Here is an 18477-nt window from a genome sequence, read left to right as displayed (position 1 = left end):
AAATAGAAGAGTAGGCAACCTTATGCCCTCCAGATGTTTTAGACTTCAACTTCCATCTGCCCTACTTCAAATAATGAATGGGAAGGGATTATGAGGATAGCATTTAAAACAGCTTGCTTTGTCTTTAAGATTAGTAAATGTTTTATTAGTTTGAGCAATTATCAATGTAAATAATTACATTTTTATACGGTAGCATTCTACTGTTTTTCATCAAAATACAATTTAAGCTATACTTTTTATCTAAAGATTAGTCACCAACTACAGTAGTTGTGTTTATTGTGGCACAGTTGTATTCAATCAAATTACCTTCTTGTAAGTATCTGGTTATTTTTTATAATTTCATAGAGCTTCCAAATAGCTTTCTGTGAGTCAACATATCTTTAACTATTTAAATAAGAAAAAAAATCAGCTAAAATTCCAGTGAAGAGTTGAACATAATTAGTTAAAAACCTGTAATTTTAAAAAATTATTTATCAGATTTTTAAATAAAACATTGGAGATGAGTACTGAGTTAGACTTTAATTTTAAACATACTATTTTTACTATATATACCAAATTTAAACATACTATTTTGGTCTGAAGGAAGATTTAAGTACAATACCTAAATTTATTATTACTTTTATTCTATTGGTCTTTCTACCTGGTTTTAGGTTCTAAACTAAAAAAACTATGTAATTAGTTTTCTACATTCAGGAAGTTTTTTAAAGCCATCTTCTTTGTAAAGCGATGTACAAATGCAGAAAATGAATTTTTGAGTATCTTTTACACCACAGCAATTTGTGATATATAGTAGAAGTTAGCTGTTGTTTTAATTAAATGTTCATCCATAAATTGCCTTTGGAATATAGTCCTAATTTTGATCTTGTGAAAGCTTTCATTGTTGAAGCTAGATGTCTTTAGGTTTTCAGTGCAAATAGGAAAGGCATTTACAGGAGATTTGGAGTGAAAAATGTCCAAATAGTGTCTGCAATAGTGTGATCTGAGCCCCATCCATTGTTGCATGTCGTACATGCAACACACACAAAAACTGTCAGGGTATCAACTTTACTGGCTAACCTCAACATTCCCTTCAAATATGCACATATGTGCACCAGTGGTGGGTTTTACTTACCTTTACTACCGTTTCGCTCACGCACATGCCACTTCTGCACATGTGCAGAAGCTTCTGCGCATGCACAGAGCGTATTTTATAATTTCCAGGTGGGTGGGCGGAGCCTCCCGCCACCATTACTACTCGTTCTCCTGAACTGGTGCGAACCGGGAGCAGCCCATTACTGATGTGCACCCACACAGTAAAAGATTGAGTATACATAAAATTAAAATTACCCCAAGTAGTGATAACAATAATAAATGTAGGCACCATAAAACTCAGGCTTGAAACTGGCAAACAGTCCTGGACAAGCTTGCTGTCTTGGCTTGATGCACTCCTGGCATAGACTGAGTCAGATCTCCTGCTGAGACTGAGTCAGATCTCCTCCTGAGGATAGTAGGCTGGCAGTCCTTTCCTACACTTGTAGTTGCACCCAAATGCTCAAGATTACACCCACTAGAGACACATCAGGCACAACGCCAAATTGTCCCATGCATGGAGGAAGACCTCCCCCCAAAAAGGTTTAATATTTCTTGAATTTCAGGCTCTACAAGATCCTTGATTGTTGTCAACTTAGTAACACATTCAAACTGTAATAATTCAAGTTTAAATGTTCAGAATACATCCAGAGAAGAAGCAAGGAATGGAAAAATGAAAGCAAGGGGGGGGGGCATATAAATTTTTTGTATCTCTTATTTTTTTATTACAATATCAAATTCTAAAATAAAAGAAAGAAACAATTTTAAACATTGTCATCACTGACTAATATAGTAAATTATAAACTGTAAGCATGTATGCATAAAGTCAGATTGATGTACTAGAAACCAGGAGACTGATATTGTCCTGCTTTAAGGACAAGGTGAGTTAGGTGACGAAGGAGTCTAAGGAGAAGGCTATGGCATTTTTGAAAAAATGCTGCCAAAAAAACCTGCAGGGGACAGTTTCCAGGTGTCCAAAATGACTTGAAGACATAAGAGTATACTTTCTAGTTTCTAAAATTTAACTAAGAAATACTAACACTTTAGCATGTCACTATTACAAACTCTTGCAATTCATATATGCATATTATGGTGCATGCTTTTGTACTTGATTTCAGCATAGCTGCACAAAAATATTTTTTTCCACACATTATATGTTAAAGGGAACACTGGCTGCCATCTTTACCTTTTTTTTTACTGCACCTTATGGACATCCCTGCAAATAGCACTTGGCTTAGTACACATACTAATGTTGACTTCCTAATAGCTAGCTTTGTGTTGTGCAAACGTATTTGACTCTTGAAGAATACATGAAGAGTATTTAATAATTATATTTGCATTTTTCCATTAGAATATATATCTTCCTCTTCAATAGCTAAGAAGAAATGCATTGTACTGTATTTTAATTTAAAAATTAAAAAAACCACTTTTTGGACTTTTCTAATACTTTCTAGAGCAAACTTCCCTAACGTGAAGAGTTCCACATACTTTGAAACTGAAAATCAGTGAATATCAAGAACTGTGGAACTTCTTTCTTAAAATGGTCTAACTTAAGAATGCTGCATTTCAGAATCAGATAATGGAACATATTAATAAAGACTAGCTGATAACTAAAAGTATTGTTAACTATTGTATAGTTAATTGCATTACTTTATTGTGTCATAGCTATATTAGTTACAATATTATCTAGTAAAGCAGTATCATTAGTAATCTATTAATATTCACTTTAGAAATGTCATTTTTAATCTTTTATTACTCAGATATAAAATTGTACCTATCTAAACATTGCATGTAAGAAACTACTTTTTGAAATAACAATAGTACCTGAAATTAAATATATATATTCAATTTTCAAAACACTTTCTTTTGATGTTTTTGTAAAAATATTTATAGATATATTTTGCTTAATGTTACAATGTAATACATTGTATAACATGTAAAAATCTATGTGTTAATAGCATAGTAAAAAGGCAGCAAAGTTGTTGAGAAATATCTGTGATAGACCAGGAAGCACGCTTAATTGTAACATTGGAATTAGGAATTGTAGCAACTTAATTTCCTGCACTATCGTTATACCGCATATAGGGTATGTATGTATACATGTATTATGTATCTATGTGTATGTGTGTACATATATATCCTTTTATTGCTGAGATACTGGTGGTCCTTTCTATTGTCTGAAAGCATGATATACATATAATTAAAAGCATGTGCTGCAAACCTGAAATAAACTGTTTAAGCTTTGTGAAAAACAGGAAAAAAGGCTTTGCCACAAAATATATGTGATATACTTGAAAATGCTAGTATACAATTCAATATACATGAAAAATAATGTTCAACAGTTTCTTCTTAAGAGAAACAAAACCAAATATAGCGCACTTAAAGTTGTTGATGATGATGGTGACTACCAAAATATAACAGGTCTGTTCTGAAATTATATAGCGGTAGTTGTTTTAAGTAAATACATTTACATATAATGCATGAGGAAGAGGGGGGATGGGAGGAAGGGGGAGGGGTGGGGAGAGAGAGAGAAAGAGAGAGAGACACAGAGAGGGGGGGAGAGAGAGAATTCATAATTTATGAACATTAGATGCGTGAAAGGCATAATTGTGTGGAAGTGTAGTTCCACCAGCTCCCCAACAGTGGCAATTTATCTCCAGTAAAAGATGCATCCTAAAAGAATTCCATTGATCAGTGGCTATAACTGCCAAGATTCAAATACAGGCAGAAGCATTTTAAAAAGTTTTCTTGTAGGGATAAATCTGGATGGCCTTGCATGAGGTTATTCTCCAGCATGAAGCCTGATTAGTAGTAGCTGTATATGTTCTCTTTAGTCAAAACAGCTTCAACTGCCCCATCCTTTCTCCTGGCTTCTGTTTTAGTGCCTGCTAGATGTCACTGCTTAAGAGTATAGTTTTAGCATCTTAAAAGTGGATTGCCTATGCTGGCTGAGTAGAAGAGTTTTAAATTAGGAACACACAGAGTATAAATCACTTGATTTAGAATCTTGAGTGTGACCCTTTACAAGTCCAGATCCATTTAAAGCACATTGATAACTTTACGAAAAATAGTATATCTATTACAGAAACATATGATCTTTGAGCCTAAATAAGGCTATCCAATTTGCTTTATTTATTTAATTTTAATTGTGAAATAATGCCTCCTTCCCAATTTGGCCACCCTAATTCTAGTGACTCAATTTCTAGGACTTCACATTCTTAAAATCTGTAATATTTGTATTGCTGCCTATGCAATTAGTGTATAATATTAATGTTAATATAATTGATAAAAGATTATAATCATTACTAGGAGTCAGATCAATATGGGTTATTTGAGAGGATGGTAGCTCCATACATATGTAATCTTCTCTCATTAGTAGCTGTTCAGGTATGCACATCTAATTACACCAAGAAAAGAACTAAATTTTCAGAAGGTGTGTATTGGGAAAATGTATATATTAAAGGAGAATACAAAATAACTCTGAATTTTGTATGAGCTTACATACCATAAGAGCTCCAACACCTATGCACAATGGGGTGGATTAACTCTCTGGGTGCTGCAGACATATTTAAACACCTCCTCTTAAAGTGTTCATTTGGCTGGCAGTCTGGAAAATGCCAGAATGTGAAGGGTTAAGTTGGAAAACTGATAGTTTTTTTGCAGGTTTAATTTAAACCTTTTTACTTTAAATAAGTTATTGTTGTGATTTAGGAAGTACATTGTCATTCAAAATTTGCTAAAACCAATGGAAGAGAAGTTAGCAACTATTTCACTGAATTTGAATGTTTGAGCTGTTACGTGGAAAATGATAATCATATATTAAAACACCAATGTAAATTGGATACATCTAGCATAAAAATCTAGCATAAATAGAGCTTTACATTTAATATAGCAACAGACTATAAATAGCAAATATAAAATACAATGTATTTTAATAGGAAGTGGAAAATTAGAATATTTATCAGGTTAGGACTTACTTTCGGAGAAACATGGTAGAATAAGGCCCCCATTTACAAATTGAATTAATTTTATATTTATTTTAATTTGATCACAAAGTATATAACAAGGCTATATAAATAATATTTTCCATGTAAATTGCAAGTAAATCAAATTACCAGTAATCTACCCAGTATATATTGAAGAAACCTGATTCTGATAAACCTGACAAGATTGCAAGAAAACTAAAATCAGAAATCATGCCAAACTGCTTTCATTTTTTAAGTTTTACAAACAAGCATGCACACACACATATATGCACATTCACAAAAGATACATAAGAACATTGGAGGAAACAGCATTAAGAAAAAGGGATTAATCTGACTTTCCTACAGGACTGAACCATTAATGAATTCACAGATGCAGGAACACCCACAATATAGTTCACTCATAAACCTAAGCCCAGTATTTCACCTTTTCTGTCTTTTAGTAATTGTTTTAGAGAGAAAAATGCAGCAGACAGTGGCAGAGGCGCAGGGGGGAGGCACAAAATCTGGATGCACCATATGGGCCGTGGGAAAGCTGAGAGTCGGTGGGCTGCAGGAAGCTCATCTTCATGTCTCTTGGCTTGCCTGCAGCCCACATGGTGCATTGGGATCACCTACCTTCCCCCATGCCTCTGTCTTCAACTGCTGCCATATGAAGATGAGTCTCCTGTGCAGTGGTGGGATTCAAGTAATTTAACAACCGGTTCTCTGCCCTAATGATTTCTTCCAGCAACCAGTTTGCCAAACTGCTCAGACAATTAACAACCGGTTCTCCCGAAGTGGTGCGAACTGGCTGAATCCCACCACTGCTCCTGTGGCCCCCACCTGCTCCGGCCCACTGACTCTTAGCTTTCCTGTGGCCCGTGTGGCATGTCCAGATCGCCTGTCTTCCCCTGCATCTCTGTCTCCATCTGCTGCCAGTGCCACAACACAAAGATGAGTCTCCCGCGGCCACCTTCCTATCTTTCAGCTTTCCTGTGGCCCACGTTGTGCGTCCAGATCGTGTACCTCCCCCTGCCTCTGCCTGCTGGTCAGATAATCAACTCAATTACCTCAATTATTAATGCTTCTGGACACCATCAGCCCCCATGCCCTCACCGCCTTTGGTGCTGGCCACGCCCACCAGCTGATGACCTTAATGAGGGCTTATTTTTGAGCTAGGGCTTATATTAGGAGCACACCAAAAATCAGGTTAGGACTTACTTTCGGGGAAACACAGTAGAAGAATATTGGGCTTCTTTGTCCCGTTGCTTGACCATTATGAGAACAGATTGCTGAACTAGATAGGCCAAGGATTCAGATCCAGAAAGTTACTGCTTATAGCTTTATGTTCTTTTTACTACCTTAACAAATCCTGAATTAAAGCTAGACATTTTTATTTCTTTATTCTTATCAAGATGTTCTGCTTTTCTAGTGCTTATGCATTATTCCTGCAATTCCTTCCAATTCCTAGTTTATTCTGAAAAATACCAAATTTGGACTGGAAGTTTTCCCTCTTCACTTAGTTGTTCCTACTGCAAAAAGGGGGAAAACTTCTTAGAGCTTCTCAAGATTCAAATAACCTTAATTTTGTTGGGTTTTCATAAGTTCTGAAAGCATGGTTCTTTTAGCAGGCCCTGGGGTAGGGTATAAATATTCACTTCTTCATAAGTAACTGAATAGAATAGAATAGAATAGAATTTTATTGGCCAAGTGTGATTGGACACACAAGGAATTTGTCTTGGTGCATATGCTCTCAGTGTACATAAAAGAAAAGATACGTTCATCAAGGTACAACATTTACAACACAATTGATGATCCATATATCAATATAAATCATAAGGATTGCCAGCAACAAGTTATAGTCATATAGTCATAAGTGGAAAGAGATTGGTGATGGGAACTATGAAACGATTAATAGTAGTGCAGATTCAGTAAACAGTCTGACAGTGTTGAGGGAATTATTTGTTTAGCAGAGTGATGGCCTTCGGGAAAAAACTGTTCTTGTGTCTAGTTGTTCTGGTGTGCAGTGCTCTATAGCGTCGTTTTGAGGGTAGGAGTTGAAACAGTTTATGTCCAGGATGCGAGGGATCTGCAAATATTTTCACGGCCCTCTTCTTGATTCGTGCAGTATACTGTCAGCTATTCTCTCTAATTGTGGCTATACTGCATATTATTTTTACCTGGAAACTTGATACCTGGGAATTTTCAGGAATGTGGAAAGTTGATGATTGGTGAATGAAAGTTAACTTGGAAGAATGGAGCTGCACGTAGGAATTATAGAATTTGACAACAATCAAGAATCTTCATTATTTTGGGAAATATCTATGTGGTCACTAAGAATCAATACCAATTTGATGGCACGTAATAAATTTGGCATCTCCAACATTTTATCATTTTATTATTTTTTAAATCAACTCGCTAGTCAAAGCCTCTTATCCATGCCCTCTGACCATTCATGATTGTTTTCCCATCTTTGGCATCTGGGAAGGCACAAGCAAATTCTGCCACCTTTAGACTTTCCTGAACCAAAAGCTGTCATAAAAGTTTTAAAGAATTTCATACATCTAGCAAATTTGCTCCTGAAGAGCACATGAACTGAGCAGTCCAAATCCCTTCAACATATTCTCATCATGTATTCCAAATTTGGCCAAATACCTGAAAAATTGTTTACTTCAATGAAGTCTTACTTTGGTTTATTTATTTATTTATTTATTTTGTCACAACATCATACAAAAAGATTATATAGTATATAAACATATAAACATATATATGAGTAAATGTTAGGAGGTATAAGCATATATATATATATATAGGAAGAAGAAAAGAAAAACAATAGGACAGGAACGGTAGGCACGTTTGTGCGCTTATGCACGCCCCTTATGGTCCTCTTAGGAATTTTTAGATTTTGTCAATAAGAAAAATTTAGGAATTTTTTCTTATTGAAAAAATCTGCAACCAGAATGTACTTTTGCACAGGTTACCTACATTGATTCTGGAACTCTTCTAAGAAATGGTTAAAGGCATCTAGTACAAAACTCTCCTTATTTTTCTTAAATTTGTCAGATTTTATCTCCTTATATGGGGCTATTTTAACTATAAATTCCATCCAGCTTTAAGAGAGGAAGGAAGGGAGGGTGTTTGCTGATTTTTAATGAAAGTTGTTGAGCAGCTTCAACATTTAAAATTAGATTTAGGTTTGAGTCAAAACAGAGGACTTCATAATCAATCTTATCTTCATTTATGGAAATATAAACATATTAGAAATTTCTGTTTATTTAATGATTGATTGATTTTGTTTAAGTAATACAGGAACAGGTAGTTTCATTTGGCTTCCTTTCAAACAGCAATTCATGCCAGCTTGAAACCACTTGTGTTCTGGCAAATTTATTCAAGATATTACTAATTCTATTTTGCTCTACCCTAATTATTATTGAGTATTATCTACTAGTTTATATCTTTTTATGACTTTACTTTTGTGCTATTGTTGTTTCTAGTCATTCTTAAGTGATTTCATTATTTATATCAGTCAATTTGAATAATTTTTAGCTAGAAATGCAAGAGAAATATAAATACAATGGCACTGAAACAACTGTAGGTATAAATATTTTCAAAATCCCTAAAATATATTGAAGACTGAATAGATATAATATAGAGTTTTATCATTCTCATTTTTAAGCTTTTATTTAATGATCCCAGCATTATAACAAGCAATGAAATACTAACTATAAGCAGTTTGGGAGTGGGGTAGTAGAATTTCTGGTTCTACAGTTCTTTCTTTGATTCCTGTATTGATATAATGGTTCATTGCTAACTTAATTTGGTCAATTAATCTCATTTTTTATTACAGCCTTTATAAATAACCTTCTCCTCATGTAGATGAATATAATGGATTTTAACTCCAAAGAGTTATATTGGTTGCAAACTTTGACACAGTTGTAAGTGTTTGTATAGATAGCCAGCAATATATTTTCTCTAAAAAAAGTCTATTGTATATATTAAAGCTTTGAAAACAAAATAAATAACTTTTAAATAGGCTTAGCTAATTCTAGTATTCATAAGAAGTCATGATCCAATTCATGGGACTCAAACATTGACAATAAAAATAATAGCAACAGTGAATCTCTGAAGTGACTTATGCAATGTGAAACATTTGAAAAACGTGACTGTAAATTGTACATGTATAATTATTTATAAGGCTCTAACATAAAAACTAAATAGATGAAATATTCAATTTTCAAAGATAATCGTGAACTGAAGTATGTTCTAAAGGTATAAAGAAAACCAACTCTTTTTGTACAGAAACTGATTTACATACCTATCAAAAATAAAAATAACTCCTTAGTTAAGGACTTAGGGAAACCCTCTTTTTAACTTAAGCCATGATTTTGTTCTATCGCATGTGATATGATAATATTCAATGAAGACAGGCCTAGACCTATGTTTGATGCTTTAGAATTATAACTCTAAAGTTATAAAGCAGTTCTCACTCATTATTACAGAATTAGTTGACAATCTAGTTGTACCAAGAAAAAAAAAATCCCACACCCTAATTGGTCCCACAGGGTAGTTAGGTGCTGTGGAAGACATAAAAACACTATTATTTCCCCATAGTGATTTTCTAGCCTTCCTATACTCTGTAGCACATTGGGACTTCTAAATTACATACCATAATTGACATCAAATATCTGTCCCACTAGTGAATATCTTTATTAGCATCAAAATCACACACAACTAGTGTTCTTCAATGTTATTAAACAGAACTTGTTCTAGGTGTTGCCTTACTAATTAGGATGAGCCCGAGGAAGGAAATCTGGGTCATGTTAAATTAATTGGAATGAGCATGAAAATTAGCTGAGCAAACTGCATCAATTTTCTATAGAGAACTGTCTTCATGTTGAGAATAAAAATGGATATTATGAGGTATTAACCAAAATACATTCTATGGCTGCCAAGAGGTGTGTTACAGTAGCCCTGAAATATCATGCAGACAGATTCTCAGAAGTTAATGAGACATTTCCAAGAATGGTAAATACATGGTGTTAAAATGGGTGTGCCTCTTATGGGAAAATGCCAACTCATTTCAGGTTTATTCAAGCATAACAAGATCTTCAACATGAGCATAATTTAAAAGGTGAACAGTGCAGAATAGTGCATTCAGCTAATTTTCCTTTTAAGAAATAATAGATTAAATTGAACAAAAAAAAAATGAATTAAGAGGTTTACAAGTCAACAAGTCAACCATCAGATTACTGCCTCTACTCACTATATTCTCATCATCTCCTGTGATGAAGTTTTTGAAAAAAATGTCCCGAAGGCAGGGAACAAAGCGAGCAGAACTGATTACGGCCACACTCACCGCTTTGCTGTCTAAACTCTGTTTGGCTTCCTAATGAGCTCACTAAAAACCTAATTCATCTCCCATAACCCTTCTCAGCCCTCCTTGAAATTCACCATTATGGAAATTACAGATGAAACATTTACAGGCTGTGTTCAAATTACTGCTTCTTCAACAGGCAGGTCCCTGACCCTTACAATGAACACAATAGAGGTATGTCCGGCATGAAACCACTCAGGCCACAGCCTTTAGAATAAAAAGACTTAGGAAGGTTAAGACTTTTTCTCATGGTGCTAACAATTTCCACATAAGTGCTTTTAGCCCCATGAATATGGGAATTCTTTATATTGGACAATATATCAAGCACAAACTATAATTCAGAATGGGAAAATGAGTTGTACTGATGACAAATAGCTGAAATAGACTAATGTGAATTCCCTGTTCATGAGAAAACTCCCTTAGTTCCTCATTACATGAAGTCAACATGATCCTCATGGCATCTGCCCTGTAACTGGAAGATTACTGAATTGATAGATCCTTACTTTAAAATGCAGCTGTTTTATTCTGCTTTAGTAATTAATTCTTTTTCCAATACCTTATTGATTAAGCGTACACCCTGATAAAGTTCAAACTGAGAAGAATCTCTAGTGCCTTCCTTAGTTGCTCAAGAGAGTCAATGAAAACTTCCTACAATTCCACTTGCCTCCTCAGAGTGCTGATCCAATGAACAGAACAGTTTTTTCTCATAAATTAGTCAGACCATGTGGAGCTATATTAGCTGATCGTTGCTTTTGTCTCTATACTTGCTGACTTGCTTTTCATTTTTGCTGCCTTTTGTGCTGTCACACACAAAGTCGGAGTGCAGCTGCCATTCTGAACCCAAACCAAGGTAAAGAACAATTCATACAAGCTACGTTTTTCTCCATTTTATATAGCTACAACTCTTTGAGCAGTTCAGCATTCAATAAGGCCTCCTGGGACACAACTAGCTGAGAAATCAGTACTAAAGCATGTAGGCCTATTGTGGAACTAAGATTAAAAAAGAAAAGGTAACCTGGTTCTTCAAACGTTCCATCTTTCAGGCTGGAATATTGAAGTTTCTCTTATTCAGTATTACAAATTTATACTATTTTGTTTAGTAAAAAATGACATGAATACTTGCAAAGTGTACTGTTAGCACCTGTGAGGCAACATATAACTGATGACCAAAAGCAACCAATTGTTGCCTGAACAGTACCATTACAAGCATACAAGAAGGCAACTTAGGGTGTGATACTTTTAAAGAGCCACACAAAGCAGATGATAATAAATTCTAAATAATAAGATTTTCTTTTATTATTGACTACACAGTAGGCTTTTTTCTTTCTGTGTCTGTCCTTGAATATTGTTCTAAAGTACTTCAGTAATACCAAGGTAAAATAAGAGAAAGAAAAACTTGCTAAGTATGTCTATGATAACATCATACAAACAGATCTTGCCAGCATGTGGACTATTCTAAGCATTACTTAGAGAATCTAGAGTTATGGAAATAAATAATCTCTGGTAAAATTGTAAATTAGGTTCTGGCCTTAAAGCAATTGAATAGACCATTTAAATTTTGAGGCATTTTATCCCAGTATCAAATTTAATTAAAGCCTAATTTATATAAGGCTTTGTACAGATGTTCTATGTAAATATGTAGGCTATGCTTGCTGGAAATTCTTGAAGTCATAGTTCTAACACATGTACAGAGAACTGGGTTGAGCAATCTGCTTTATATATTTTCAGTCAGAATCAATTTTATGTGGCAACTTAATCTGTTGCAAAAGTTGGATTAGAAGACCTCCAAGGTCCCTTCCAACTCTGCTATTCTAAATATGGGAAGTATCTGTGTCAATGGGCTGACTCCAGTGTTTTACTCCTTGGACTCCAGTTTACACTCTTTGGAGTACCATAAGCAGAATTAAAGCACTTCCACCAGTGAAAGCAGTGGTGGTGATTTTTGTTGATTTCTTTTATCTCTGCAGCCTCTACTGTCAATTATCAAGTCTCCCAACTCTTCTGAGCAGTTTTTCAAAAAACATATGGGACTGAAAGGAGGAGGAATTGACAAAGATCTCTTTTGCCAGAGGAAAAGCTCTACTAGATCAAGAGCTTCTAGTTAATAGAAGAGTCTTTTGTTGGATCCAACTTAATGCCTATGAAAAGCTACATTCTTCCAACCTCAGGGCACTTTTTCTCTTCCATAAAAATTTATTTACAGAGATATCTGAAGCATATATCAAAATTGTCCAAATCCAGTTTAAAATTGCTGTTAACAATGCCTTTTCATAATTAATCAGGTTCCTGATTAATCAAGCAGGTTCCTGACAAACCTAGCAGACAACTTTGTTTTCTAAAAGTAGAGAAGGGAACAAGGGGATTAGCCATATTGGACTTAATTATCACTAACAGAGATGAAATGATAGAAGGTTTTGAAGCTATAGGAACCTTGGTGGAGGGGAGTGATCATGCAATATTGGAATTCAACATTATGCAAGCACGAGCAATAGAACAAAGTCAAACTAGAGTCTTGGACTTTAAGAGAGTTAATTTCAATAAACTGAGAGAGAGCTTGGAAAGATTTCATGGATGAGAATCCTCAAGGGGAAAACAACTGAAGAAGTTTGGGAAATTTTGAAAAGTGAGATTATAAAAGCCCAGTCAGCACAATACCAATGAAGAAGAAAAATAATAGCTCTCAAAAGAAACCAGCATAGCTGCATAAAGAACTCTCTGACAAAGTGAATGACAAAAAGGACAAGTATAAAAAGTGGAAAGAGGGGCACATAACTAAGACAGAATATCAGCAAATAGCCCAAGCCTGCAAAGATGAAGTGAGGAAAACTAAGGCTCACAACAAACAAAAGTTTGGGACAAAAGAATTTTTTTTAAAAAAAATTCTTCCAATATGTTAAAAAACAAGAAAAAAGTTAAGGAAAAAATTGGTCCATTGCTGTGAGAAAGTGTCAAGAAAGTGACAAAGCAACAGGGAGAAAGCAGAACTACTTAACTCATTTTTTGCATCTGTCTTTACACAAAGGGAAAAAACAGTTCAACCTATCAAAAATAGCATCACGAAAACAGATAGGAACACAAGTTAAAATAGGAAAGAAAATAGTAAATGAGCATCTCTCTATCCTAGACGAGTTCAAATCACCAGGACCAGATGGATTACACCCCACGTTTCTGAAGGAACTGGCAAATGTGATATCAGAACCACTGAACCAGGGGTGAAATGCTTCCAGTTTGGATCAGATTGCGCAATCCGGTAGCAATCGTGGCTGGTGGTTTGGCGATCTGGTAGTGATGGCGGAGCAAAGCTCTACCCACCCAGAAGGTTTTGCACATGTGCAGAACCTTGTGCATTGTGAACCGGTAAGGAAGGTAAGTAGATTTCACCCCTGCACTGAACTATATCTTTCAAAGATCCTGGAGCACTAGAGAAGTGCCTGAGGACTGGAAAAGAGCTGATGTAGTTCCCATATTCAAAAAAGGGAAAAAAATAGATCCAAGCAACTACAGACCCATTAGCTTGACCTCAATACCAGGAAAGATTCTGGAAAAGATAATCAAGCAACGAATCAGTGAACACCTAAAAGCAACCAAAGTAATAACCAAAAGCCAACATGGGTCTGTCAAAAACAGATCATGCCAAACTAATCTTATTGCATTCTTTGACAAAGTGACAAAACTAGTGGACCAGAGGAATGCTGTCGAAATAATTTACTTGGATTTCAGTAAGTATACCAAAGTATACCATACTTTGACAAAGTATACCATAACCTACTACTTGATAAAATACCGTGTTTTCCCAAAAATAAGATATGTCCTGAAAATAAGGCCAAGTCTTATTTTTGGGGTGGGTGTAAATACACACCCTCCCCTGAAAATAAGCCCTAGTGAAGGGTGGCATGGTCAGCACCAGAGGCAGCCTTTCCATTCCCCAGTCAGCTAATGGCAGCTGGGCTCCTTAATCGCGACCTGCAGATCAGTTGAGTTGATAAGGAGCTGCCTCTCATTCTCTCTCTCCCCAGCATTCTTGGCGCTCACCTGCCTCCCATCCATTCATCCACCCATCCATCCCCCTCACCTGCGAACTCCTGCACAAGAGAGCAGCCGCCTGGCACTTTTTGCCACGTGGTGCCCATTCAGCATTGAGAATGGCTTTCTCTGTGGCTTCCAAATACCGGCTGGAAGCCTCTGGAAATGGAGAAGAAGCTGGTCAGGCCTGCCACCTGCGGTTGAGTCTTCCGGGAGCTGGGGCAGCCACATGGAGTTGGAACCATAGAGAGGGAAGCGCACTCCCAGAACGGCCACTGCCGATGCAGAGTCTTCTGTCAGCAGCCACTCTGGGAGTACGCTTCCCGCTCTATGGTTCCAACTCCATGTAGCTGCCCTGTGTTGTGACCCAGGCCCAAATAGATAGTAGTAAACTCAGTCAGTTCAAAAACAAACTTTATTAGAACAGCTGAGAATTAACTCATTCTCAGCATAGTCCAAACTAAATCAAAGCAAATTCTTCATAACACAATTCTTCAGTCTTATCACCAACCTTGGTCAAGAAATAAATACAGCAAGACAAGGCTATCAACGTTGTTTTCCAGCAAAGAGCTGAAACGCCGTTGCTGGTCTTTTAAGCCTTATGGGAGGGGCCAATCATCTCTTGGCCCTACTCCCGAGTTGTCCTCTTTGCTTTAGTTGCTCTTGCCTTCTGGCAGCTCTTCTCATGCAAGCATTAGGAACAGGAACTCCTCCTGGTCCTCTGCCACACTACTGTCAGCCTTTGGAGGCTCCGGAGTCCGCACATCACTCCCAGATGGCCCTGGCACCACCTCTGCCGCTGACGCAGAGCTCTCATCTGGGCCTTCCCCAGCCTCCAGAACTGGCCCATGTTCTTCCTCAATCTCATTGCTGTCCGACTCCATTGCAAGCTCCGTATGCTACTTGCGGACCACAACACCCCTGCTCCCAAAAGACTCAACAGCAGGCGGCTGGCCCGACCAACTTCTTCTCTGCTTCCAGCGGCTTCCAGCCAAGGTTTGGAAGCCACAGAGGAAGCAATCCTCAGTGCTCCGATGACGGCAGTGGCAGCAGCGCAGTCTCCCCATGTGGGCTGCAGCTCACTTCACCCTTTGCCGCCTCTCTGCCCTGGCTGCCAGAAGACCCTCTGCCCTGGCTCCAGGAATACTTGGCAGCAGGTGGCTGGCCCGACTGGCATCTTCTCCGTTTCCAGAGCTTCCAGCCAGGTGCTCACTGGCTTTTTCCATTGAGGTAGTAAGGCCTGGAGGCATGCAAGCGGGGGAGGGAACAAAAGCTCCTGTGGCTTGGTGCCTTCAGGCCACTCATGTTCTCCCCCTGAAGGATGGGTGGGGTTTGATGACGCACGGAGGGAACCACTCTCTGCCGGACCCCCCGATAATAAGGCCAAGCCCTTATTTTGGGGTTCAAAAGAAAATAAGACCATGTCTTATTTTCGTGGGAAAATGGTAGGAAAATGTGAGTTAGACAGCATCACCACCAGATGGATTTGTAACTGGCTGACCAACTGCACTCAACGTGTAATCCTCAATGGAACTGCATCTACATGGAGGGAGGTATGCAGTGGAGGACCCCAGGGCTCTGTTTTAGGCCCAATACTCTTCACCATCTTCATCAATGACTTGGACAAGGGGATAGATGGGGAACTTATCAAATTTGCAGACAACACCAAGCTAGCAGGAATAGCCAACACTCCAGAAGATAGGCTTAACATACAGAAGGATCTTGACAGACTTGAACATTGGGCACTATCTAACAAAATGGTATTCAAAGTAAGGTTCTACATAGAGGTAAGAAAAAGAAAATGCACAGGTACAGGTACTTGCTCAATAGTGGTGACTGTGAGAGGGATCTTGGAGTCCTGATGGACAATCACTTAAATATGAGCCAGCAGTGTGCTGCAGCTGCCAAAAAAGTCAACACCTAAACAGAGGGATAGAATCAAGATCACATGAAGTGTTAATACCACTTTATAATGCCTTGGTAAGGCAACACTTGGAATACTGCATCCAATATTGGTTGCCACGATGTAAAAAGATGTGGAGACTCTAGAAAGAGTGCAGAGAAGAGCAACAAAGATGATTAGGGCACTCAAGAATAAAACATATAAAGAATGGTTACTGGAACTGGATATGTCTAGTCTTATGAAAAGAAGGACTAGGAGTGATAAGATATCTCAGGGGTTGCCACAAAGAAGAGGGAGTCAAACTATTCTCCAAAGCACCTGAGAGTAGAACAAGAAGCAAAGGGTGGAAACTAATCAAGGAAAGATGCAACTTAGAATTAAGGAGAAATTTCCTAACAGTTAGAACAATTAATCAGTGGAACAACTTGTCTTCAGAAGTTGTAAATGTTGTAAAAACACTGGAAGTTTTTAAGAGATTAGATAACCATTTGTCTGAAGTGGTGTTAGGTTTCCTGCCTAAGCTGCGGGTTGGACTAGAACACCTCCAAGGTCCCTTCCAACTATGTTATTCTAATTAGAAACAACTTCTTTATGGAGGAGATAACATTTTTTCTAGAAAAATCTAAGACCAAACTAAATATGGGAAAAACAATATGAGAGATTAATCAGAACAATTATTTCCTGATTTTTTTGTAAAAGGAACACTCACAACTTCTGAAGCCATTGATTAATTATTGTAATTCTCAGGAAATTTCTCTTCACTTCTAGGTTGGTCCTCTCCTTGAAGCCTCAAGTCACAGTCATATGAGGACTACATATAATCATCTGCCAGAATTGCCATTGCTAAGCAGCAGAATCGTATGCCACTTAATTACAGAGTTTTCTATCTCCATTAACATTGTTAAAGTATTACAGTATTATGGTACCTTTAATGATTTTTATAAACTCACACAATGCAAACTGACTTTCAACTAGCCAATTAAGCACATTCACCATTTAAATCCAAGACAATCATTTTATTATGGCACGCATTTAAATATTCTCTACCCATTTGAGGCCAGGGAGGCCTCAAACCCTATGAGGAAATAAAAGTTTGCTAACCTTTATAATTGCACACAAAGTTATTCAGAATTCTGCATGGTGTTTTGTTTCTGTTAAGTTACAGAACTAATTTCTTTAAATTATCCTGCATTACTCAGACTGAATTATGATAACCCAGATTTACTTCTTATTTGAAATGATAAAGGCAGCTCTGAAAGCTAGCTAGGTTGGGTGGAAGCACCTACCTTTGTTACTTATTAACCACACTAAAATAAAGAGGAATTGCTTTGCTCTCTCATACTTTTCATTTTAAAGGAGGCATGAGATTTGTATCAGCCCAAATATTTAAAAGACATTCATTCTGGCTTTATAGTACCACCAAGTATTGTAATATAATTTGAACATAACTGTAATAAGCACAAATAATTTTCTATAATATTGAAATAGTGAGGCAAAAGGTGCTTTCTAAATATGATAAATAAAATAGAATCATATAATATGACAGGACTGAATAGGATTAAATTGCAATGCTCACTTAAATTCCAGTGTGATATCACTCATAAAAAGTACATTCTCTCCTCAACCTTTTTTTAGATTTTTTAAACTATTCACCAAAATATACCTATGGGACATTCTATTCAATATATGCCTATAAACATTTATATTCCTAAAAAGCCATTTATATCTCTTTGGTATAATTTCTTATGAGCTTTCCTTAATGTAAAGATTTCAATATTCAAATATAAGGTTATGGACTGTTAAATTGAGTACATGTTTTGCACTGGCATTTTAGTTCCAACAGGTGCCAAGCTCGGCAATGTAGTATCTACAGTTCTCAACATATGTTTATGTGTCTTCTTCAAACATAGAAGATAAAACTGAAAACAAGGTGCTGCATAAAATGTCATTTATTCTCAGTTCTGAAAACCTAGAAAAGGTTATCCACATGAGAATATTCTAGGTAAAAATCTGGAATGCAGCAGCTGATAATTACATAGGTAATAATAGTCTATTACCCTCAGTCATGGAGATGCCACACGTGCAATAGGATGTTTTGCCTGTGTAATCAAAATATTGGTTATATTTTCATTATTATTAAAGGC

At 36.7% G+C, this 18477-nt stretch overlaps 1 protein-coding gene and 1 long non-coding RNA gene across 9 annotated transcripts in view; one reads left to right on the top strand and one right to left on the bottom strand.

The window, feature by feature from the left end:
• MEIS2 (Meis homeobox 2) overlaps positions 1–18477 on the bottom strand; it is a 283323-nt gene that overhangs the window by 221391 nt on the left and 43455 nt on the right. For 6 of the 8 annotated variants that reach the window (XM_058162152.1, XM_058162154.1, XM_058162160.1 and 3 more), the window contains one exon: positions 4574–4675. The exons of the other annotated variants lie outside the window; for them this stretch is intronic. In XM_058162152.1, the coding sequence (XP_058018135.1) occupies positions 4574–4675 (102 nt within the window). The remainder of the gene's footprint in view (positions 1–4573; positions 4676–18477) is intronic. 8 annotated transcript variants of the gene reach the window in all.
• Positions 1–18477, top strand: part of LOC131187677 (uncharacterized) — a 256677-nt gene that overhangs the window by 235796 nt on the left and 2404 nt on the right. The window lies entirely within an intron of this gene.

The sequence above is a fragment of the Ahaetulla prasina genome, chromosome 1 (assembly GCF_028640845.1).
Source record: "Ahaetulla prasina isolate Xishuangbanna chromosome 1, ASM2864084v1, whole genome shotgun sequence".
In the NCBI taxonomy this organism is placed as follows: Eukaryota; Metazoa; Chordata; class Lepidosauria; order Squamata; family Colubridae; genus Ahaetulla; species Ahaetulla prasina.
Note: the sequence above shows the minus strand (reverse complement) of the source record. Positions and strands in the feature narration are given on the sequence as shown.